The sequence below is a fragment of the Gambusia affinis genome, linkage group LG06 (assembly GCF_019740435.1).
Source record: "Gambusia affinis linkage group LG06, SWU_Gaff_1.0, whole genome shotgun sequence".
NCBI lineage: Eukaryota > Metazoa > Chordata > Actinopteri > Cyprinodontiformes > Poeciliidae > Gambusia > Gambusia affinis.
In genome coordinates, this window is record NC_057873.1 from 22,317,744 (window position 1) to 22,343,139 (window position 25,396).

At 41.1% G+C, this 25,396-nt stretch overlaps 1 protein-coding gene across 1 annotated transcript; it reads left to right on the top strand.

Moving 5' to 3' along the window:
• Window positions 1-8,194: 8,194 nt before the first annotated feature.
• bmp16 (bone morphogenetic protein 16) lies at window positions 8,195-24,455 on the top strand. The gene is made up of 4 exons (XM_044120708.1): window positions 8,195-8,452; window positions 9,163-9,240; window positions 18,023-18,390; window positions 20,894-24,455. The coding sequence occupies exons 1-4, from the start codon at window positions 8,439-8,441 to the stop codon at window positions 21,961-21,963; spliced, it is 1,530 nt and encodes a 509-aa protein (XP_043976643.1). The 5' UTR covers window positions 8,195-8,438; the 3' UTR covers window positions 21,964-24,455.
• The last annotated feature ends 941 nt before the right edge of the window (window positions 24,456-25,396 follow it).

The following is a 25,396-nucleotide window of genomic DNA, read 5'->3' on the forward strand; positions in this document are numbered from 1 at the left end:
CTCTCAGAGTTGAATTACTGAATGAATTTGTGCAGTGGTTGTAGTACCGTCTAGAGCGAGTAGGCGCGTGTTTGTCCTTGAGCGAGATAATGAATGGATACTAACTTATAGGATGCTGTCTCACCCACACACACACACACACACGCACACACACACACAAACACACACACACAAACACGCACACACAAACACACACACACACACGAGAGCCATCTCTGCGTCTGTCTATGTCCTTGTCTTTAAAAGTCTGTTGGAGTTGTGACCACTGGACCTCCTTCTTTCATAATTGTATTTTATTTCAGAGGGTATTTGCAGTCATGACTGGCGCGATCTGTTTTCTGTTTTCCAAAGCTGTTAATGATCAATCCAAATCCTTCTGGTCGTCACGATACCTTTGACAAACTCTTAATTTATGGCTCCATAAATTCCAGGTTTCCTGGAAAGACTCATTGATTTTACCCTGATTAATGTTCAGCTGAATTATGTTGGCAGGACAATTTCCTCCAAAATACAAGAATAGACTTGAAAGAAAAAAAAATAATAATCATAGTTGAATCAGTGAGACATTCCTATTTCCTTAGAGAACAATAAAACAAATTCAATTCACTCCGAATGTTTTGCCGTTTATTTGTTGCAATGCCAAATAAATCAGACAGCAAAATCTACTCAGAAAGTGTCATTCTTGTCACTGAATAAACGATGTTGGCGACTTTGTTATAAAGTTTGGAAAAAAAGGAACACAACAAAAATACTTTATACTGCATTCAGACATTAGGTGGCACTGAGACAACACTGTTTACAATTAAAACGTAGTCTTTGGCAGGTAAAGGTTTAAAATTAAGTTTTGTTCAACCAAGAAGTGTGTTTCTGGATGTAAATGTTAAAAGAAAAACACTGAAAAAGGAGCGCAAGTCTTCATTTATATTTTTATTTTGAAAAAAAATATCATACTCACAAACAGGTGTAACTTTCCTAATAATCAGTGAAAGCATTTTTATTTGTAATTGTTCCTTATAATGACTGACCAGGTTTTCCACAATTATCCTCTGATTTTTCTGTTGGGTGCCCAAATGCAGAGAGGATGAGAAGTTTTAATGGTGAAATAAGATAAGAAACTTACAAACCATGGAGGAAGGGAGAGAACAACAGGAGAACCAGGCAGAGACTAATCAGCCAGTGAACCTGGAAGCTGTGGAGGTGAGATTAATGAAACCAGAGAACAACTTAAAAAAACGAAACGCAGCCTGAGGAAAGTTTGAACGTGACTCTAATGTGAGGCTGTAGATCAAAATGCACAGAAAGCAGAACACCAGAGAGAATGAAGAAGCTCAACGGAAAGGAATAAACTAATATGCAAAGATCTAAATAGCAATGATTAAAAAACGGACTAACTTTTGGCCTGACGTGCTGCTAATTACACAGCCGTCGTAACTGTGTGACACTGTCTAGTCGGTCTGGATGCTGGTAACTTATTAATTGTTGTGACCAACTCTAACATGGAGCAGCATGATGTCTTTCCGCATCCAACTGAGATTCTAATAAATGTTCCATCTTTAATGAAATATCTTCTGTTTATTTTGGTTTCTCAAATATAAACTTACCCTTGACAAGTTAATGAAAGGTCAGAGTCACCAAGTCGAACATAAAATGTTTATATTAGCACAACATAAAACACATTTGACTACAACAAAAAAAAAAAAAAAAAAAAAAAGCAAAGCAACTGGGAAATTACTGGCGCCTGAATGAGAAACCATGTTTGGACGACAGTGTTTCTCTGTGGTTTGGAAATGCTTCTGTCTGTGTGTGTGTGTGTGTGTGCGTGTGTGTGCGTGTGTGTGTGTGTGTGTGTGTGTGTGCGCGTCTTCCGTCATACGAGACGTGTGTGTCCTCTTCAGTGGAGAGGACTCGTTCATAGCAGCAGCTAATGAAATCTCGTCTTCGTCTCCCTCTCTTTTTTTTCTGCTCGTCTCGCTCTGACATCTATTTGTCCTTCCTCTACTCCCTGTACCAGCAAATCCTCCTGCCTCTTCTTCCACGCTGTCATTCCTTCTGTGAAGCCCACTCAACATTTACAGATGGGAACAAAAAAATAAAATTATGTATTTATTCAAAACACGAACAATGTGATCCAAAGACATTTCTTGCTGCTCTTTTGAGACTTTCCTTCATACTTATTGACGCGTTTCAAGACGTTATCAAACTTCATCCATTATGATGGTGGACTCCCCAGGTTGTTGTTCTTTATTTCTTTATGTGCGATGTGGACCTGTCCAGATTGGACCCTGACTCTCGCCCAGGGACTTCTGGAGATTGGCTCTAGTCCCTCGGATGGATGAGTGGATGGCTGGGTGGAGTAAAAACCTTTTTACTAAGAGCTGCGCTTGTCCTCGTTTTGTTGAATCAACAAAATGCATTTGCCCAGCGAGTTGTAGCATCAATAAGTCAATGAACCAGCAGGATGTTCAGGTTTTGGGCCTCTGCAGCCAGTGCTGCTCTCTTTCTTCAATTTACTGTGCTGAAAGTTTTAGCCTGTTTCCCTTTCAAAGGGACTTTACACTGTTACAGAAGAACTCTCTCTAAATGTGCAACAAGCTACCTGGAAGGTGACTAACAAATTCCAGGGACTCGGATGGGTCGTATCTGCACTCATCGCCGTGCTCAGAGGTCAAAGTTCAGCTGAACCAAACCCTGACAGCGAGTAAATTCACGCTGTGAAAATATAGATTTTAGAGTGCAGCGTTTTTGAATGTTTGTGTTTTTGGTTTTTAGCGATCACGCGATGGAAACAGGTGACTGTTGTGTCACGCTCAACCCAACCAGAACTTCTGGCGTCCCTGACGGGTTTCTGCCTTCTCTTTTTATTACTTTTAGAGAAACATCCACTTTTTTGTATCGTCCCAGACCGTTTCCTCAAAATTGTTTCGGATGCATTTTTGCCTTTTCTATTATTGTTCTTGTGGATATTTTTTGTTCATCGTAGTTATTTTGTTTTTGGGGAACATCTCAGCTGACGGGTGCAAATGAACAAAAGTCAGGAAAATTCTTCTGATATATACTTTACTTTAACTTCTAGCAGAGAGTTTTAGTCTAAGAGTGTGTATTATATTCAGATGTTGCCATTGTTCAGTTTAATTGTAGAGTACATGTGCAACATTAAAAGATTCACTGAGGTCTTATTCTTTTACATCATAAAACCTGTGACTTTAACAGGGCTTGTGGGCTTGTTATCAAAATTCCTGCAGCTTTATTGATCAATATACTTAACTGAATTGAAAGAAACCTATGTAAAGCTTGAAGCCATAAATATTTCCAACAGACAAAATGGATCTTTAAAAGTAAAAGTTCTGTGTTAACGTTACCCAAAACAACGAGTGTAGACGTGTAAACACATTTCATATAAAGTTTAATTTAAGGAAAAGTGTCCATATTTGTAATGCAGACAGCATCCTGATGTGGCAGCAGTTGAGCAATGAAAACGTTTCACCCATGACTCAAACCGTTCTGTGTGAAGGAAAATTTGATTTAGGGAAAAGGCAGCAGATGTCCAAGTGATTAAACGCCGCTGTTTCAGTAAGCTGCTGCAAACAGCATCTTAGGCTGAGGTTTATCAGTGTCACCTCAGTGTTTTAATTCAGAACTGCCTGCAGGTAACAAAGTTAGTTTCCATGGTTTACAAAAAAGGGATTTGTTTTTGGTTCTCACCTGGTCTCACAAGGAGTGATTGAAAACTTTAGGTTGTTCATTTGGAGAGACACAAAGATAAACTACTGGAACTAAAGCAGGTTTTCACATTTCACTTGTATCTTCTTAGAAGGTTCAAAAAATTAATGCATCAAAAACATCAACAAGGATCCAAAACAAAGCAAAAGATTTGTTTTGGATTGTTGGGGAGGAGAAGGAAGGAGAAGATAAAGACAACAAATTTCTAAAATGACTAAAAAGACTCATCCAGACTTTTTTATTCCTGTTACGCTGCAGAGAGCAGCTTGACTTTTCTAGAGTTCTTAATATCAGGATGATTAAAACATGTATGACTTTTTTGTTGTTGCTAAAATTTTGAGGAAACCACTTTCCTGTTTCCAAAGTGCCAGCATGCTTATCCCATCCTGAAGCTGCACCCAGAGTTTCAGTAAAGACGTCCCAATGAAACAATGAAACGTGTGTTAGAACCAGTTGAGTTTTGTTATTCTAAGTCTAAGAGTTACATAACATTATGTCATATTTTAAGAGTTAAAACTCTGGAATATGGAGAAATATTCTAATTTTAAAGCTGAAAATGTGGATTGTTGGCGATCTGATTGACGGAATATATAGAGCACGTTTTTACCAAACATCACAGAAAGGTTGGATTTATACTGAGATTAAGTTGCTAACAAGTGCACTGATTAGTTGAAGGCAATTGGTTGCGATGGGTATTTTCCTTGGTAGCAAATTCTGATGCACAACAGACTTTTTCAGATTTCTTTTGTGCAAAAACGTTTGAGAACCATGCATGATTTTCCTTCCACTTCCTAATTAGACACTAACTTGTATTGACCCGACATATAAAACCCCCAAATAAAACACACTGAAGCTTGTGTTTGAAATTCGACAAAACATGGGGGGGGGGAATAGCATTATTACTACCTTACAGACACTCTGAGGACAAACCTTATCATTTGTGTCTGAGTGTTTAGAGCTGCTGCTTCTTTTACAGAGATGCCGTGTCACCTCTTTGTCCAGACACTCGGTGCTTCCTCCTCAAACTGCTGAATGACTGATGAGTTATTATGTGTGACAATTTGTTGAGAGTGGATACAGAGAGAGGTGGTAGAATGCAGAATAAATCCAAATCCCTTCTCCTACTCTCCTCTGGATGGGGCCTCATTAAGTGTTTCCATGGAGGGACGGAGGAGGTGGGAACACTGGGATACAGGATGGATGGAGGGCTTGTTAGGGAGGCGGTGAGCTATTTCTTTAAAAGTTTGTCTCCACCTCCGTCGGAAGCAAATTGGACAGACAGCTGAGAGCTTTTCCAGAAGATGGGAAAGCTGGAGGCTGAAATCACTGCCCACTTCTTCTTCTTCTTCTTTTTTTTCTTAAACGAAAAAGTGTAGATGTTTTTGATGTGGGGAGGCAGGCAATTTCTTTCCAGGTTAACAGCTTTCAGAGGGAAATTGGTAAAACAACTGTCAGTCAAGCAGTGTGAAACAAGAAAATCAGCCGGAGGGACAGATGTGATGCTGCTGTCAGCCATCTCTAGCTCTCAAAAAGATATTTTCCAGCTGTTAATTTGTGCAAAATTATTGTGAGCAGAAAGAGATTATCAGCAGTGAAGTTCTCACTTTAGAGAAGGAAGGATTCATGAAGAAACACTCCTCCAAACAATGATCTTCAGAAAAGCGACCAAGTTCCAAATCGAGTCCTGCCAACAAACATGTACAACACCCCCTAACTTTTTAAATGCTGAGCATTGTCTGAAAGCATCATCTTCAACTCAGCAGACCTTTAGAGCAGCTGTGAGCTGTCAACATTATTCTTGCTGTGGAAACATCGACTGATCTGAAATACATAGCATCCAAACTTTCCACACTAAATCAGCCATAGTTGGACCTGTGGGCGTCATTGTGACACAGTTAGCACCGTTTCCACAGAGCCACAGGGTCCAGGGATTAAACCTGGGTTTTTCTGTATGGATCAGTATGTGTGTTCTCTCCAGGTACGCGTTGGTACTCACTGGCTACTCTGGCTTCCTCCCAAAGTCTAAAAATATACAGTACATGTTGTTAGTTGAGGAGAGTGTGTATAATTTTTTTATTCTGTCCATCTCTCCAGTTACATGATCACTACAGGTAGGCAATATACACCCACACACACACCCCCACACACACACGCCAGCTACCATCCTGCATGGATTAGAGGGGAAAGACACTGGATGGAGGAAGACTTGTGCATAATACAGATCCCTTCTCGACAAAAAGTAGCCTATGATAACAGTTTCATTAAACTACTGTGTTTAGTTTGTTGTCGAAAACATAAAAGGTTTGGAAAAAAAAATGCCTTTGAAATGAAAATATATAGGTTTTAACTTGAAACCTTATATTTTAGAATTAGCCTTTTGAACACTACAGCTACAAAGAATATTCTGTTCTGACTGAAATGGTCCATGTTCAACTCAGAACTGCACTGAGATGAAGACAAGACAATTCGTCCAATGAAACAAATAGGAGATATGAATGTAATAATAATGTAAGGATTTGGGTTTTTCTCTGTGTTGATTTGCGTTTCCTGTTGTCTCCTGTTGTCCCGTTGTCTCCTGTTGTCCCGTCTTCCCTTGATTGGTCCCAGGTGTGTCTCGTTCTCCTGTGTATTTAATGTCACCTCAGTGTGTTTGTCAGATCCTTGTTGTTTGTAGCGTCAATCTGTCTAGCCTGTCGTTCTGTCCATCCGTGTGTCCTGTTGCTACCAGTGCTGAGCCCTAGTCTTCCTCTCAACTGTGCTGCCAGGTTTTGGACTGTTTTGGACTGCATATGTTTGGATTTTCATTATTAAGCACTGTCATCTCATTTCAACCTGGGTCTACAGCAGGGGTCTCAAACTCCAGGCCTCGAGGGCCGCAGTCCTGCAGTTTTTAGATGTGCCACAGGTACAAAACACTGGAATGAAATGGCTTAATTACCTCCACCTTGTGTAGATCAGTTCTCCAGAGCCTTAATTATTCTATTCAGGTGTGCTGCAGCAGAGGCACATCTAAAGGTTGCAGGACTGCGGCCCTCGAGGCCTGGAGTTTGAGACCCCTGGTCTACAGCGTCCTGCCTCACCACTCACCACCACACCTCATGACAAATAAATATCTGTTTTCAAGTGAGGAATCAGACATCAGACAAACAGTTAGCCACAGTCTAATACAACTTTTTTTTTTTTCGTTGGCGGTGATAATTGTATGAAATACTTAATTTATGATTTCCCCTACATGCAGGTCCCCACTATGGCTTTGGACACAAACTAAAGGTCTTTAGTTTGTGTCTTTAGATGATGTGCTTCTGTGGGAGTCTTTTAAGTCATCATAAACCTAAACACTCATAAGACAATAGACTTATCCTTTGTGTCAGGAGTTAGTTTCTGTTTGAAGTGGAGCGGTTAAGGCATCCTGGTACCTCATTTATGAGTGACGCTAGGAGAGAACAGGAGATTGATAGATGGAAAAGACGATTCATCTGCAGTAATGAGACTGCTACTCCTTCTGTAATAAAAGACTTGAGCCGAAGCAGCTCTTGAAGGATTTAACTCACAGTGCAAGATTCTGGGTACAAGCGGCTGAAATCAGCTTCTTCCCAAGGATGTCTGAGGTCGGCTTCAGAGATAATGTCAGGCATCCAGGAAGAGGCCCATTGTCCACTGCAAACAAAGGTTCCCAAGATGACTGCTGCTCTTTGGGTCCTTCAGGGATTTCCCGTTGAGACCCCAGAGAAGACACCGAACTCGCCGGAGTATTTCTTGGGAGAAGGTTGCCGGGGTTTCCCTCCTGCCCCTGTTGCCTCCGCCACCAGATCTCAGGCTGATCCATTCAATGGATGGGTTGCCTTTGAGACCCAATGTTCTGATTGTGTTTGGATGTAAACGTCTTACGTCTTCAAAATTTCAGCAACAAATGTCAGATTTGCCAATGCAATGACAAAATCTGGTTTAACGGGTTAAAGCTCATCATTTGTTGAGAGAATGACAGGTATATTTCCTCTACAAGTGTTGATGACTGAAGGTCAGTTCAGTAGGTCTGGGTCTTTAATTTTAGGCGTTGACAGCAGCTTACAATCTGCAGGTAATGTAATACATTTCTAAAATAATGTTGTTATTCACTGATTAGTCAAATTTTACCAAAACCTTCAAACGCCCTGCGTCCGGGTCCGTCTCTCCATGCCTGTGTCTCACTGCAGTGGGACAATTACTCCATCTGGGGATGAATGAGGTCTGTGGTGGAGTATGTGTGCGTGAGTGTGGGTGTGTGTGTGCGTGCGTGTTTGAACAAGAGTGGACTGGAAGAGGGAGTGGAGGGGACAAGGGAGGAGGAGCCGAGGGACGTGGGTGAGTGATTCTCCAGATGAGATCTAATATGAGAGACGATGCATCCTAAAGAGACGTTTTCTCATGGGTTTACCTCATGAATACAAATTCACCCCCGCCCGCCTGCCCACTCGCCCGCTCCTCCTGGAAGGACGGATGCACCTTGCTTCAACCCATCATGGAGAAGCCCAGCAGTCCTGCTCTTTTTCTTTTCTCTTTTTTTTAAACTTTGATCCAATCACAAATCCCAGCGGCGGTGACTTCATGGCAGCTCTCATGAGTCATCCATTCATACCTCCGTTCTGTGACTGAGCCTCTTCGCTCTGATTGTCACGAGTATTTAAAATGACGGAGGGACCGTCTGCGAGCATGCCGGCTGAAAAAGTCAAACGTTGCCAATGAAACACAGCAGGTGAGTTTGTTGACGGAGGGGAACAATTGCTCTGCCTGTGCGCGCCGAGCTCCGGGGTTATCTTGACCAGTTCAGGTAGATCAATGGGTTTCGTTTTAAAGCGGCTCCGTGCTATGAGGCGGGAGGATTTATGTGAGAGAGACTGATAAATGCCTCAGCATATTTTAAGATCTGACACTCAAGGAAAGTCAGAGTTAAACTAAGTTTGCCAGCTGTGTGCAGGGGCGTGTGTGCGCGTGGAGGCGTGTGTGTGTTGCAGGGAGAGATAGAAAGAGTGAGAGGAAAGGGGGAGGAGATAAAAAAAAGGGAGGAACAGAGTGGAGAGGGAAGGAGTGAGACACAGTGAGGTGGTTTAGAAACAAGAGGGAGTTGTTGCCAGTGACACAAGTGAAGACACACGAGGCTTGTTTTTCTCTTGCGGCCACCAGCTGTGTTTTTAGCAAGCGGGGCTGGAAGTGCAGGAGAATGAGAGGAGGGTGGCGTTCACCAGCTGAGGTCAGGCAGGCAGAGAAAAGGGAAGCCGGTGGATGTTTTTAAGAGTTTGCTTATCTGACAGTGACAACAGGATGAGAATCTGAGCGAGGAAAGAAAAACATGGAGCGAGCAGAGATACCTATAGAGACCCTGAACACTTAGCCTGGTTGGTGCTAGAGGGGCAGGCAGAGACAGAGACAGCGAAATTAGTTCACTTTGCCTTTTTCTGTCCAAAGGAGCAAAAGAACTAGGCAAGGGATCGTAACACTGGAGCTCAAGGATAAACCATGGCCTACATCCCACCACACCTGGACGTGAGTACTCCATCCTTACACACACACACACACACACACACATATCTATCTGTCATGCAACAGGCCACAGGAACAGTGCTGCTGAACCCATTAGCCACTCTGGGGAAAAACACACACATGCAAACGTTCCCCTCCAACTGTTCTTTTTTTTTTTTTTACTCAATCAAAATCTCATCCCGGTAAGCAACCTGTCTGAGAATAATGCGCCCATTATGAGTTCAAAGAGCATAACTCACCACTGCTTCAGCATGCACAGCATGATTTGGCTCTCAGCGTTAACACTCGTCAGATTTAATGCAAAAAGCAGAGCTGTTTTTCTTTTTCCTTTTTTTTTTTTTTTTTAGTTCTGTGTTTCACATCCGTTTAGCTGTCAGACACATAACTTGACCAGTCTCTGAGCTTTCGGGAGCTGCGGGTTGGACATGTCAGTGTTTCCACTGATGCTGGTGAAGTGTTGCGCCTCAGCGTGGGGCCTCCTGCAAACCGCAGCGCGCCAGTGTCGCTGGGACCTCCAGGCATCTCCGGCCGTGGAGATAAGCCACGGGAGGACGGAGCGCATTAACGCCGCTGTACGATCCGCAGATGAGAGCAAAGCGCTGTGTGTCTTGGTTACCTGATGGGGCAGGTGGAGCAGGGGTTCCCCAGATCCTCTGATCTCATAAATGTCAGCTCTCCACGTCCATTCACGCACACCTTACTGCGTCTGCCTGTTTTTACCGCATATGTGTGTGTTTTCTTCTGCATATCCCATAAGACCGTAAAAGTCTGTTATTATAGCATTTCTTATATAAAAAAAAAAAGCTTTACTTCAGCTGTCAGAAATCATGTATTACATCCACATGTTAAAGTTGTTCAATAAGAACAAGAGCTGTGTCTTTGTACGGCTTTGACCTGCTGATACCAACGTCAATTTTTCTTTAAGATCTGATAAAAAAGGCAGAGAGCGGAATATGTTTTCCTAGCCTACCTGCAGCGAGCGGTCATGCAGCAAAGTCATGACGTGTGTGACAAATGGTTCCAGAGTTTGGCCTTCTGTATGAACAATTACAACTGTTTGCATTACAAGACGATTCAGGAGTCTTCAGTAAAAGGCTTTGAGGGTAAGGGTTAGTACTGCACTGCAACCTGTGGACGTGTCTCTGGTCCAAAACACACTGGATGGACTGAATCACCTCCAGTGTGTTGCAGAAGGGAAACATCTAAAAGTTGCTGGACGCCAAGACCTCGAGGACTGGATTTGAAGATTCCTGATTTAGACCCAAGCCTTTACAGTAAGATGTGCAACATTTACACATCTGGTACGCTCCATGGCAGGTGGCGATTGAAAACTCAAAAGGATAAAACTAGAGCAGCTTTCTCCGGGCTTCCTGAAGTCTTGCTTTCGCTCGCTCTCTCACAGCCTGAAGAAATTACTGACATAACATTTTGTACAGAATACAGTGACTCTTCCAAACTTAGCAAGCTTTTTGACCAATCTAGCAAATCCTGCTGGTGTTGATGGAGACTTTAGTAGACCAGTGAAAGCAAGCCAGTTGTTAAAAAAATTAATTTAAAAACATTTTCTTGCTGCTGAACAAATGCAAAAGGATTTTTTCATTTGTTTTGAAATTTACAGTGGAATAAAGTCATTTAAATATGTTTTATTATTATTATTATTATTTCCTTGAAATTAGAAAAAAGATATTAATAGATATTATGAGTTTGGTATGCAATAATTAACTTTTAACAGCTAGCAGCGACCAAATTAGTTCAGTTACTGTTAAAATGTCTTTCTGCTTTTATTACATTTTTCTAATAAATTTATAGTAACCCTGTAATAGAATGACAGTAAAGCAGTAATAAAATCACATTTAAATTACTGGGAGGTTACTGTGAAGATTACAGAAATTCGCTCAATTTACTGTAGATTTTACATTTATTTTTTTACAGTGTGTCCTTATGCAGACCAGTTTCTCCCAACCGGATCTAGACATCCACGTGCTGACAGCCAGGACAGGATATAAACATTGATCACCTTTTGTCTCCAGTCAATTATTGCATTTCTTTTGCCTCTTGTTGGTCTATTTAGAGCCTACTCAAAAATATTTGAATTTAAACATTAATACTGTTCTGTTCCTTTTTGTGTCACTTGCAAAGAGATAAACAGACTCAAGAAACCTAAACTAATTAATATTTCTTAATGTAAACTGAATTCATTTTTAATTCTTAGCTCTTTTAGGATTTTTTTTTTTACAGTTATTGTCACTTACACAGTGTTATTCCTCCACCCTACAGCACGCAGATGGTCAATTGTGTCTAATTTAGCGTCTTATAATTGCCTTAATAGCAGGCAATAGGTGAATTTGAAGAAGTTAGCAACATTGAAGATGATAATGGAGAAGCTCTGTCCATGTCTTTGATGCCTCGTGGTATAAAGTGAAAATACAATGAGCTCATATATAACTGACTGCAGTGGATACGTTTTCCACACTATCCAAAGTGTTAGAGAGATGCTTCAATCTATGCTGCAATTTTCTTTTTTTAAAAGCTTATTACATCTCTTTCTTTCCTCCTAACACTGAAAATAGCAATTCTTGAATTGTCTTCACTCAGCAACAACATCCAAAATGAAGAGTGTTGTTAAAAAAAATTTTAGCAGCAGGTGAACATGCATTCAGAGGAGGACCTCAGTTAAACATGTTAAGCTTTTTTTCTAACATGTGCCACAGCATTTTACTCTTAGAAAAAAGGGCTGAGTTTGGAGAGAAATCATGAAAAAATGCGTGTATGTCACACTTTTGGCTTACGAGTGACAATAACTTAATATTTTCTTAACTATTTGCTCAGAGAGCAAAAAACAAACCCTGTGGCTTGTTCGCAGCACGTATCAAATTCAGAAATAATAGGTCGAATGCGTTGAAAAATGAGGAACAAGAGCAGGAGAGCGGGGATTAAATCAGAGAGAGTGAAAGAAGGAATTTGGGAAAAGAAACACGGGAAGAACAACAGGAAGGGAAAGTTAAGGAACCAGGCGTAACATGAAGACAGCAGCGGTGGATAAATCAGCCGGCTGCGGTGACACACCGGCCCCCCGGCCTAGCAACAGTCTGCTACGCTCTTCCGTAAAAACACCATTCACTTCAAACTTTGGGGAGGAAAAAAAAAAAGGAAAACCTTCATAGCGGGTAAAGGAAGGGGAGAAACTGATAGGGTAACGGGGATGTGATGCAGAGAAGCGTGAAAACAGATATTTCAAACACAGGATGGCAACAGACAGCAGAAACGTGGGTAAATATTGAACAGCAGAGCATCTGGGGTTAAACGTAAAAAGAAAAAAAAAGACAAAGCATATTTTACCAGCTTTGTAAGACAACATAAAGGACAAAGCTACAGGACAAAGTTCAAGGAATGCAAAGAGGAAGGAGGAAGGGGAAAAGGAGCAGAGTTTGAAATAAAGAGATAAAAAGAGAGGCGGACGTCAGAGGTCAGAGGTCTTTAATCAGTGAGTTCAGAGAGATACGGGGTCAGGGCAGCAACGACGCTGACCTGCTGCACGCCAGGGTCCCACCACTGTCTGCTTGATCAGGTCAGGCCACATCTTATACATCCACACAAAAAAAAAAAAAAAAAAACAAGGTGGAAAAACACCAGCGTTTGACTCTGTTACCTTCAAACCTTCACCGTATCTATGACCCTTTAATTACAGAGTACACCCTTCCAAACATTTCATTATTTCAAGTTCAGGCCAGACTCAGGTTGGACAGGAAGAAAAAGATCACTTGTAAAATTCCCCCCATTTAGGTCCGGATACATTTTACCAAGTTACAAACCATGAAACCACGGCACTCACTTTTATTCATGGGTACATGTTATTAGGAAAACATCTAAATACAATGCTGCTGCTGGGTGTTGGTTTTGATTGCGACTGACCCGGATATTCTTTCCTTTCTTTCTCCACAAAGTTCCAACCACTCTTTATGTGCGTCACTAAAAATATACATCAAAGGAAGCAGGAGGCAGGGAAAATCTGTCCAACACAGCAAACATATTATTTCCATGCAGATTTTGCATGTATGGCACTAAAAATAATAACTAATATCCCACCAAATCTTGCAACCAAGCAGTCCTTTGCAAATGCAATGTTGCACACATTGTTATTTTGACGTGTGATGCAATTTAATATCTTCTGCAGCTCTAAAAGTCGTCATACTGTTAGAACACATGTGTCAAACTCAAGGTCCGTGGGCCAAATCAGGCCCGCCATATCTTTTTATGTGGTCCTCTAGATTCTAGACTAAACACTGAGTGTGCGTAAATATTATGTTAGCAATCAAATCAATGCAGTTTTTACCTGTTTACTGCTGAGTTACACCAGTCAGTCCCTCCAGTTTCCTGATAATTATTGTGGAAATTTACACAAAATCAACAAATCCATGCACTTTTCTGCTCTTAATGAGAATTTATTGTAGGTTTTCCTCAGAAACTGTCAAAAACTTTCTTACTTGTACTAACCAGCTCCCTCAGCCTTAATTGATGTCCATAAGCTGTGCAGCGAGTAATAAAAAGTCACATTTACCGTCATAAATGAGCACAAATATTTCCAAATTAGCACCACAAACACGTTGATTTTGATTGGAAAACTCACAAAAAGGCATTCAATAATATTTAATTTTAAGAACTCATTGATATTTTATCAGTTCGAGAACCAATTTTATCAATACATTCTGATACAACCGGCCCTTTAAGAGCATTCATGATCTTGGCCCAAAACGAAAAATGAGTTTTGAAACTTTATCGGAGCAAAATACCAGGTGTTCAAAAGAATCAAAGCTCATTTTAAACAAAGATGTGTGAGATGATCGAACCACTTACTAATCCACAACATTTATTTATCATTACTTTAAATGTATCAAATGAACCTCTAGTTGGAAGTTTTCAGGTTCCTTTTTGTAGGCAGTGATTTTATTTTTTGGCATAAAAAAAATATGCTTATGATCCTTATAATGTAGTGAAAGTCAAACGAGCTCATATTAGGTTGTCAACAGGCCTGAACAGCTGTCTCACACGTCGCTCACTAACTGTAGTTACCAAAATACGATGGGAAAATATGAAGTGGTGCTTGTTTAATTTCCACAACATAACTGAATCGGTTATGTTGTTATGTCAGAATATTTCCAAGCAGCCAAATTTGGCTGTTTCTTTCGCATGACATAAAAGTGCAGTAGACTTCTTGCAGCCAGCTGACTGGCAGTGTCACAGGTCAGGTGTGATAGCACACAATCACAGGAAACTTCTGTTGTCCTAAATGTCTCCTAATTCAAACAAATTTCAAGCCATAAAAACAGCGTGATGGAAAATCGTGGCTGTCACACAACGACCAAGGGAGCCTTCCCCCGTCTTTCTTTTTCCTTTTCGTTTCTCAGCTTCGCACAGCCTCAGACACACCTTGCTGTGTGACAGCCAAACCTTTGAACCTCAGAGTCACTTGGGTGGTTTTTTCTGTAGGTGAGGAAAGTACAGAAGAGAGAGGTGGTGTTGTTGTCCTTAATCTCCTTTACAAGCTTCCACAGTATAAGGGAGAGGCCGTCCAGCGACGTCTAATCTATAATTGTCCTCTGCTACGCTGCCTCAGGTGCAACAGCTCAGGGTGGAGCTGCCAGAGTTTAATGGATACCCAGCAACAATCCCACGGTAGGAGGTGGTTCGTTTTCCCATGCCTGCCCTTTGAACCGTGCACAGTTTGAACAACAGGCATAAAAAATATACACGCCTTCACACCTGTGACCTCCTTCTTACCTCTGTTCTGACAATATGGCAAGATTACGAGTCATTACAGGATCATTATATGTTTACTCGCCCGTAAACGCCACCGTTATCTCGCTGCAGAGGCCCTAATCGATTCTCTGTCCCCTACAGAGATGAGATAAGGAGATAGAGGTGAGAAAACTGGAGATATGGGAGTGCTCGTGATGTGGAAAACACTTCATCCATCCTAAAAGCGATCGCTCTGGCAGGAATCTGCCTTTGTGGGGTCAACTGGTGAAATTTCTACTCCAACGTGTTCAGTAGCTCGCATCGCCTTTTTAGCAAGTTTCGTCCATGTCGCCTTCACCTTACCGAGGTCAGGCGAGCTGTTGCCGCGCTGGCTTGTAGTTACCCTTCATTATTGACACCTGTTAGCCGGGTCACGGTGGTAATTGCGTTACCCCATTTTCGAGCCAAGTGGTTCCCGCGCCGACACAGAGAGCGTCACTCACCTGGAAGAGGCAACCGCCTCCTACGAGCCGTCAACAGATCCAGATTATTCAATGTTCAAGTGTGTTTTAAGTTATTTGAACTAGTTCGTTTGGTGAGGCGGATGGATGTCGCTGTGATTCAGTAAGTGTGAGTAATTCCTACCTGGTCATTAAAGCACCAATAGTTCTACTTTGAAAAAAAAAAAAAAAAACTAAAATATTTCTCTTCACAAAAACCATTCAAATCGGTTTCCTTATTTTTCACCCTGATGTGTCTGATCCTTCACTGGCAAAAAACTAAATTGAAACAAGTCTCAGTGGCCTTAAATTAAATTTATTTTCAGAATTTTAATTTTTTTTTCATATATTTATAGCTAGAGAACATGTGGATATAAAACAGTATTTATTTATTTTTCACTGGTTTTTAATGCTGTTTGTGTTGCCAATATGTGGCCTTGTGTCACTTCATGTTGTAAATTGTTTTCTATTCTTTTTATTTGATAAATAAATTGGAAACTACTCATTTAATAAATGCAGATGGATCGGGTGATCCATCCGGAGCTGTAAGCGTGGCTTTATGCTTTTCTCATAAACGAACAAATCTAAAGAACTATCTATCAGGGCTGTAAGTTTTATTAAGATGTATTAGGAAATGTTCTTTTCACTCCCTTGCATGCAGTCAAAGTTATGGAAAGCTACTGAATGCTTTAATGCCTTTATTCTCTGGTGATTTGAAGACGTAGAGGGAACAAAATGCAGGTCATGTGTCACCGTGGCAGGTTTTTACAACTCCATAACATGCCACCAGAGTCAACTATCTCTGATTAATGCAAGAAATCTTGATGCTCAGCACTCTAAGCGCTCACATGAGATGATTATGTTCCAGTTGGAGGCTGCCTAATTGCTCCTGTCGAGGTGTCCGGCGAGATAGATGGGCCTTGCGGGTACGGAGCCTCGCCATAAATTAGCAGAAGGAAAATAAAGCGTAGTAGGCAGGAATAACAAGTAAACAGTTTGGTATGGATGCGTGGACTGTAGATTTCTTGAACATATGCCACATGAAGGCTGAAGACTAATGAGAAACTAGTGTGTCCAGGAAGCAAAAGGACATCAGCATGATATACACAGAGCTGGAACACCTTGTAAGAGGCTATCGCTTCTGCAGATTTCTTGACCAGCTCTTTGTATTGTCATTACGTTGTACAATTTATTTGCTTGGATCTTTTGTTTGTTTGTTTGCATCAAAACAGAAATGGTCCGGAATCAAGACAGAAAGGACACCAAAAATGCCTCGTAAATGTACTCCTCCTGCGCAGCTTTTTTCTCCCATTCTGTCAACGTGAAACCACAAACGTCGCTGTGTTCAGTTTGGATTGCATGTAAAAACATGTAGGACAACGGACGCAATTTTTATTGCTTTCAATTGTTCAGGCGTTTTGAAGAGGAACATTAGAAAACGTGAAGTATCATGAAAAAATCGAAGATATTAGTCTGTAACAACCGCAAATCTACCAAAATGCATCAAGACACTTAAGAAATCACAAACCAGCAGGAAATCAATTTCTAGTAATTTTTGTTGTTTATATTAAATAACAAAAAAACATCACAAATGGTAAATAATCTAATTTTTAAGCAATTTCAGATTATTTACAATGAATTTAACTCACAATATAGCAAATAAATCTCATGTAATCCAACATTACCCGTAAATAAACTAAAGCATCTTAATTATAAAAGTAAATCATACGATAAGAGAAGTTCAAGAGACAAATGGTGACAAAGGAGGATGAGATCATACATGCATCCATTTATAGGCTAATATGCATAAAAATGTGAAGCTAAGCTTAATGTTGCCTCCATGCGACATGGAGGAAAAAATATGTTTCCAGACGTTTGCTACAGAGATCATTGATCAGAGAAGCAGGCATCTGTCGCTTGGAGGCGCTGGAGGGACATTCACACCTCAGGTTTTCACCAGCAGCGTAAAGGAGGCTCGGTTGGAGTTGATGGGAAGCTGGACAGGGCTAAACATTGGAAAATCATTAAATAAAATCTGTTAGAGGCTGAAAAAGAGTTTCACCTTCCAGAGGAACAACAACCCCAAACCTACAGCCAGAGAGATGAGATCAAAACCTTTTCATGAGTTTGAACGGTCCAGTCAGTGTAAGGACCCAAATGAAACTAATATTCCCTGGTTAGACATGAAAATTGATGTTCATAGACACGCTTCCTCCATTCTGACTGAGCCTGAGCTCTTTCACTAAAACAGAAATGCCAAATTAAGTGACAACTGCAAAGGAAAGCGATTCCACAAAGCGTCGACTCAGGGGAACTGAATTCAAATGCACGCCACACTTTAAGATTTGAAGTCATCAAATAATATTAATATTTTAATAAGTAAATGATATTTTCTTTCACTTCAAAACTATGCACTACTTTGCATCGGTGTATCAGATGAAATCCACATTAAACATCATGTGTTTTGCGAGGAAATGTGCCAACATTTAGCAGAAATAACAATTTTGCAAGGCAAGGTAAATGTAAGTAATCGTTTCCTCCTGCTTCAGGTCCACCATGCTCCCTGCTAACCTCCTGCTCCTCATGGTCTTGCTGCTACCTCAAGCCTCGTCTGGCCGCCAGGGTGGAGAATCCAGCGAGCCTGACAATGGCAGGGTGCCCCCGACCCCTTCGTCCCCGTCGCCCGCCGCAGCGCTGCCCGATCCCGGTCTGGCTCAGACCATCCAGTCTCTCCTCCTGAGCCGGCTGGGCCTGCAGTCTCAGCCGAACCCCAGGCCCGACGTGCCGGTGCCGCAGTACCTCCTCGACCTTTACCGCTTCCACCAGCAGCAGTACCATCTGCTGGAAGACCCGACGTTCAGCTTCCCCAGCCACCACATTCAGCAGGCCAACACTATTCGCAGCTTTCACCACAGCGGTAAGCTTACCGCTGGTTCCGGCGTGTCTTAACAGCTTTAGGATTTTTAAGTTTGAACAGTGAAAGTAGGTAAACACCGGGGAACATGGCGCTTATATGGAAAATCTCTTTTTCATATCTGTAATCAAAGCATTGATTGATCATCAGTTGTGACTCTTCTGGGGGGTTTTTTACCTCGGTTTATTTAGCTGTTCCCATTTTTTTCTTGTTCAGTGTATATTCTTAAAGTTGTACATATACAGCTCAGGAAAAAAATAAGAGACCACTGCAAAAATATTCATTCTCTAATTTTACTCTTTATATAAATATTTGAGTAAAATGAGCATTGTTTTTTTTTTATTCTGTGAACTACTGAACTGAGAATATGTCTCTGAAATACCAAGCAAAAATTCAGTGCTTTCAGTTCTTTCAGACCTAAAATAATGCAAAGAAACCAAGTTCATATTCACTTAGAAACAACAACAACACTAATGTTTTAACTCGGGAAGAGTTCAGGGATTCATATTTGATGGAATCACCACGTGGGGTTCAGTGCAATGGTCTCTTCATTTATCCAGAGCTGGACTTTCTAACCAATTGAGATGCTGTGGCGTGGTTTGAGTAACAGCTTCCTTTCATAAATTAAATCATTTGAAAAGGCCATGATGCATTTTCTCAGGTTATCTTTGACAGAGATATTAAAGTGTGACCAAGAAAGCAAAACCACAAGAAATCTGTAAGGGTGAAAATACGTTTTTCACGCTTTTCGTCCTGGGTTGTGCAATATTTGGGCTTTTCGTGTCGCTCCCCTCATTACGCCTGAGTTGACCCGTCACAGAGGATGAGGGCAAGCATTAGTTGGGACCCTCTTGACCTCTCCAGTCCGCCTTTCATGTTGCCATTAATTCCATCACAAGCCCTGAAATTAAGGCCTGTGACTGAGAAGCTCTTTGCAAGAAAATCTCATTCTGTTATTGTCTCCACTTAACGCCGTTTGTTGTGCTATTATCTGCTTGGAAAGCCTGTCCTTTTAGGAACTGTTGGATCAAAACTGAGAAAGTCGGATCTGAACACACCTGGAATCATTTCTGATTCTTAGGGTCAAAGAGAGAACCCCAAACCTCCAGAAAATTGCAATTATTTAACTCTTAAGTGTTAATGGCTGCAGCATTGGGGGTATTAGGCTTCACAGTTGGTATTTCAGTCGTGAAATCTGTTTAAAACGAGATAAATTCTCGCTCTCCGTTTTTGGTTATTTATTATTGCATTTGCACCAGCAGTGCGACTCCTGGGTCAGCAATATCTCTAAACCAGCCTAAGCCATCTGATTTACAGCCTACTTTATAACTTCACTTATTACCTAAGGCTTTAGTGCAGATATTTATGACTTGGACCTCCCGCTCAAACACAGCAAATAAACATCAAATTAAAGATACATCATAATATAGCTCTTGCAATAAATATGGCATAAATTGGATAAATTGAGCAGAGTGCAGGCCTTTTGGTTAATTCACGTGTTTTAAAAGTACTGTCATAGATGTCTTTCTGCTTTAATCTGGATAAGAGAGCAAGATTTTTTATGGGGGCTTCCATGACTTGTTTATCAGTGAAAAAACACTTATGAGTGAAAAAAACACCTATGGGTATTCGGTAAACAAATAAATAAATAAATAAAAGTTTTAATTTGAGGACTGTTTCACCTTTTATGAAGAAGTAACTCATCAAGTCAAACTACATGCTTTTACTCTATTTTCTTGTTTCCCGTTCTTTGTAAACCTTTTTGAAGCAAGAGTCTGACTTTGTGATTTTTTTAGGCCACAACAGATGCAATTAAACTCCAAAGTATTGACTGCCTTATTAGTTGATGATGTGACGATGTGTCTGTAGGGTTTTCAAAACTTGACAGAAAAGTTAGAACTAAAACCTTCCATTTCCCAAAGTCGACAAGGACACCTAGAGAATCTGTTGCCTGTGTTGTGTCAGAGTTCAGGTTTTATGTTGTGTCAGAGTTCAGGTTTTATGTTGTGTATTGCAAAAAGTGATCAGCTCAATCGAAAACAAAAAGAACATTTGGTAATACTATATCCATTCACTCATTCATTTACAAAGTGCTTTAAAAACCAAAGGCAGCCAAAGTTCTGGACGGCTCAATCAGAAAATCCAAAGCTGACGATAATCAATACAGTTGGCAATAAAAGCTATAAAAGACGCAATGGCTGGTCTAATAATATACGCTAATGTCATTCACACATGCACAAACAGCTGTTAAATACAGAAAATGTCAACTAGAAAACAATTTTACCCATCAGTATTTGGCGTCTCTATGTGTTGCATGTAAGACATGCCCACTTCTTACACCACCTTAGTTAAAGACCTTTCTAACTTTCTTTACAGTTTTGGAGTCACTGTTGACCATACTAAAACTGCTAAGACCTTTACAAAAACAATTGTTAGTATTCTTTATTTGAAGTCTGATCACACTAAGTTTTTTTTCTTCCCTGCTCTTTTTTTTTTCCCCTCTCAGAGCCCTTTGGAGACAACACCAAAGTGAGAGATCAGACAAGAGTGCACATTTCCTTCAACCTCTCCTCCATACCTCAAGATGAAACGGTTCTCTCTGCTGAGCTTCGCCTGCTGCGCAGCCAGGCAGCGTCCCTGGGCCCCGGGCCTCGCAGATTAAACCTGTACCTTTCTAAACACCATGAGGATCCTGAGCCCACGTTGCTTGAGACAAGACTGCTCACCAGTGGCCTCCATGGCATTAAAGCCGGTAGTTTCTGGGAGGCATTTACCCTAAAACCAGACCTCCTCCGTAAAGCCCATGGTGGGACTGGCAGCTTGGGCTTTCTCCTGGAGGTCAGACCTGAAAACAGCACCGCCTCGCCTGACCAGAGCAGCTCCTCTGCTGCAGGTGATAACCAGACAGAGCAACATCAGGAGAGACACCTGAGGGTGTGCAGGTCTGTGGGACAGGACGATCACAGCTGGGCCCAGGAGAGACCCCTGTTGGTGACTTACAGTCATGACGGCCATGGAGAGCCTTTAGTCAAACACGGCAGGAGAACATCTGGTAACAGCAAGTGGATTAAGGCTAGAAAAGGGTCAAACATGAAGACCAAGAGAAGTGGCAAAGGCCACAATAGAGACCAAGGCTGGGGGAAGACCCGAAAAGTGGGTTACTCCATGAAGAGCTGGGGGGACGACAAAGGGGAAGTAAGCTGGAGTGATCGTGGAAGAGTGAAAAGAAACGGCAGTCCCGCTAAGCTGAAGCGGCTTTCCCGTGGCAGGTGCCGGCGTCACCCTCTACATGTAGATTTCAGAGATGTGGGCTGGCACAAATGGATCATCGCGCCGAGTGGCTATGACGCCTTCTTCTGCCTGGGAGAGTGCCGTTACCCTCTGGCCGACCACATGAACGCCTCCAGCCATGCCGTGGTCCAAACCATGGTGAACTCTGTGAACGGAGCAGTGCCCCGGGCCTGTTGCGTCCCGACCTCCCTCAGCCCCATTGCCCTGCTTTACCTGGACAATCACGACAGAGTCGTGTTAAAGAATTACCAGGACATGGTGGTGGAAAGCTGCGGCTGCTGGTAGAGGGACCGCAGGGCTCAGACGCAGCCACTCTGACAAGGAAACAAAGAGGACACTGAAAGAACAGAAGGACAGGAGGAAGAGGCCGGAAAGCTGCAAACAGAGACTGAAAAAAAAAAAACAACAACACAGCAAACAGAAACATGAGCAGAGAGGAGGAGGATGATGGGATAGAGCAGCTAAGTTATCATTATCAGGAGCAAACAGTGTTGACTGGAAGAGAGAGTTTAAAGTATAAGAATATTTGAAAGAAATAATGTGCAACATGTTGATGACAGAAATAAACTGCCAGGAGTGACGCTCTATTTTCCATTTAGCAATTTTTCAGCCGTTTACATCAGTCACTGCCAGTCTGCTAGCTCCACTGTGAGAAGCCAATGCTTTAACATCGAATGATTTGACAACAGAAGGTCTGCATTAATGACAGCAACCTGCAGGAAAGCACAGGTGAAGGAAGGCAGCCGACCTCCTGAGTAGAAACAGGAGTCGCTGACGGACAGAGATGGAGACTCAAACTCTACGCTGAGCTGCAGAAACAGACTTCAGACTCGACACAAACTCTCGCTGTAAACACTTTAGACCCAGCTCAGACACGAGGTCTGGTACTTTTTTTTTTTTTGTGCAATCAGAGGTGAAAGTACCTTAGGAAATGTTGTGAGTCTTCTACGTTACCAGAGTGTACACTAATGACCGAACAGTATGTGGCAGTAGAAGGAGCTAACTGCAGCTTTCAAGTTTGTTGAGATGTTCGTTTCATCCTAGCAAAGGATGCGGTTGATTTATTAACCGTCATGATTCATAGACTGTGAGCTATTAATGGTTCATAACAACCTATTCATGTTAGCTGTAGATTCATGACAATGGCAGATGAACACGCCGCTAAATAAGTAAATCTTATTGTCACACAAGGTGGCACCATCACAAAATTAACTTCAATTCCTTCAAAACAAAAACATTTCCTGTTATATTTTATTAAATTTAACATCTTACTTTTCATTTGTTCACCACATGACGTTTCATTTAACATTTTTGATTGAACAATCAACTTGGAACATTTATTGCTAGCTCTAAACAAAGTTTTTAAATTTAGATCTAGCACTGGGTTTCCCAATAATCTGGCTCATTTTAGACCTTAAAGAAAGAAGAACAACCATAATCCAGACTAATTTCTCACAGAGTGAAGAATGAAGCCATTCGATATGTGGGATTAATAGGTGCTTCATATAGCTATACAAAGAGACGTCGTCACAATAAAAGCACTTCCTGTTAGACTCATGAACAAGTTTGACTTTAAAGTGTTGCCCTATTTCAGCAAGTTTTTTAAATCTAAGCCCACATTTAGATTTTTGTTCAGGTATTTTGTAATTAATTGTCAAAGTAATTCACGTTTTTTTGTTTTGTTTTGGGGGTTTTTTAAAGTTAAATCGAAAGTACTGAGCAGTAGGTCATGATTTTACCCAGAGAACCTCTCTGTTTTAGGAAGACCAGATCTGCCATGAAAGATTTGAAACCTGACATGGACTTGAGCCCAAAGACTTGTGGATCAGCTCGTCGACATCTCTGTCCTCAGGACACATTTAAGCTCCTGTGCATTTCAAGCAATCCTATGTACTTCTGCCTGACTTGACCTGAATAATCAACTGTATTTGAAATGAATATGACGACGGCACCAGCATGTCATTAAAGCCTTTGTGCTGCAGTGTCTTCATCGGCAGTATTTGAATGAGAAGAGGGGGTCCGTTTGTTTCTACGAAAGCTGATATCAAGAATGACTGTACCATACAAGCAACCACAACGTCACAAGCTATTTAAAACAATAATGCTGAGGAATTAATATGCTATTATTTGAATGTATTACTATCGTTATTATTTAAAAAAAAAAAAAAAAAAAAAAAGAAAAAGACGAAGAAAGAAAGAATTTTGTAAAAGGTTTTTTGCAAAACTTCATGTAATGGTTGTGTCGTGATTTTTACATTAAAAAAAAAAAAAAGTGAACTTTAAGTTAAAAGACACATTATGTATTTAAAGAAAGCAGCAGTATGGTGTATTTAATCTAGAAAATATTTAAAATACATGGAAGCCTGCCAGCCACACAAAGTACTTAATGGTCGCTTTACATCCCAACGAATGTTTAGTGTATTGAAATTAACAGTGTTTGACGCTTCACCTGCCTTTTGGTGTGCAACACATGACAGCAGACATACGTGGTATTACCTCTAGAAACTGAACTAACACATCAGCCGGAAGCTCTGTGTGTTCTAGCAGCTGAAGTGTGTAACACAGGTGTCCTTGCTATAGTTGTGTTTGCATGTGTGCGATGTGACGGATTGTAAAAACTCGGCCTTTAGTGCCTTTTCAAACAGGGGCTTTCAACGTGTTCTCTGCTGAGCTTTGTGTGTTTTACAGTGACGCATTTTCCTCTGTCAACGGAAACATTTCAGCAAGAGCTTGTAAAATGTTTGCCAATATACCTCTAATAAACAGACCAAGCAGAACAACTGTCAAGTCACTTTTCTTTTGCATCGACCATTTGTCCTTTATATGCAGCTTTTTTTGTTGTCGTTGTTGGCCAGGGATAGGCTATGTATCACTTTCAGATGGAAAAAAAAAAAAGAGAATGTAAATACATAGTAAAAGATCCAAAGTCTTAGATTTAAAATGCAGCTTCACATTCTTATACTGTAACAGCTGTGGGTTTTGGAGAGAAGTTTAAATATCCTCCTGCTGAAGCCATTCTATGATGTTACACAAGGAACATCATTGCTTAACACCAAACGTGAAAGTAGAGATAGTCAATGAACAATAATAAATGTGAACCTACATACTGAAGTTATATTTGTTGTGAGCAGAAGAAAAATCAGGGGAAAAGTTTTCCAAAAAGCAGAAGCTTGGAGAGCAAACAGACGGCCAGGAATAGCATGCATTTTCCAGCACATAGTGCTATTTTATAGTGTAACCAAATGACTCAGTTATCTCTCGTTGTTATGAAAATGCTTTATATGTCAAACATGACTCGACAAAAAAGATCTGACTTTGTAATTGCATGTTGCAAATATTAAGTGCGGGATCAATTGCTGTGTAGGAGTTAAAATGTTTAATGGTTTAATGTTAATAAAAATAAGAGGACCAAAGAAAACATGATGGGAGAACAAAGAGTCAAAGGTCATGCTGAGCAGCAGACTGCTTTCCCTGTAGGCAGTTTGTTAATTTACAGTGAGCTTCATCAAGGTCCCACCTGTGAATCTGCCAAATACAGCTACTGATACAGGAAATCTTTGTTTATCTAGTGAACATTTTCTACAGAAATATCTGTTTGAAAGCAAAGCATCCAGAGTAAAACTAGCAAAAATGTCCACTGCAGCAACAAAGACCATCAGTGTCAGCCCCAGAACTGATGAGGTGCCATAATTGGACTGAATCCGGGCCAAACAAATGG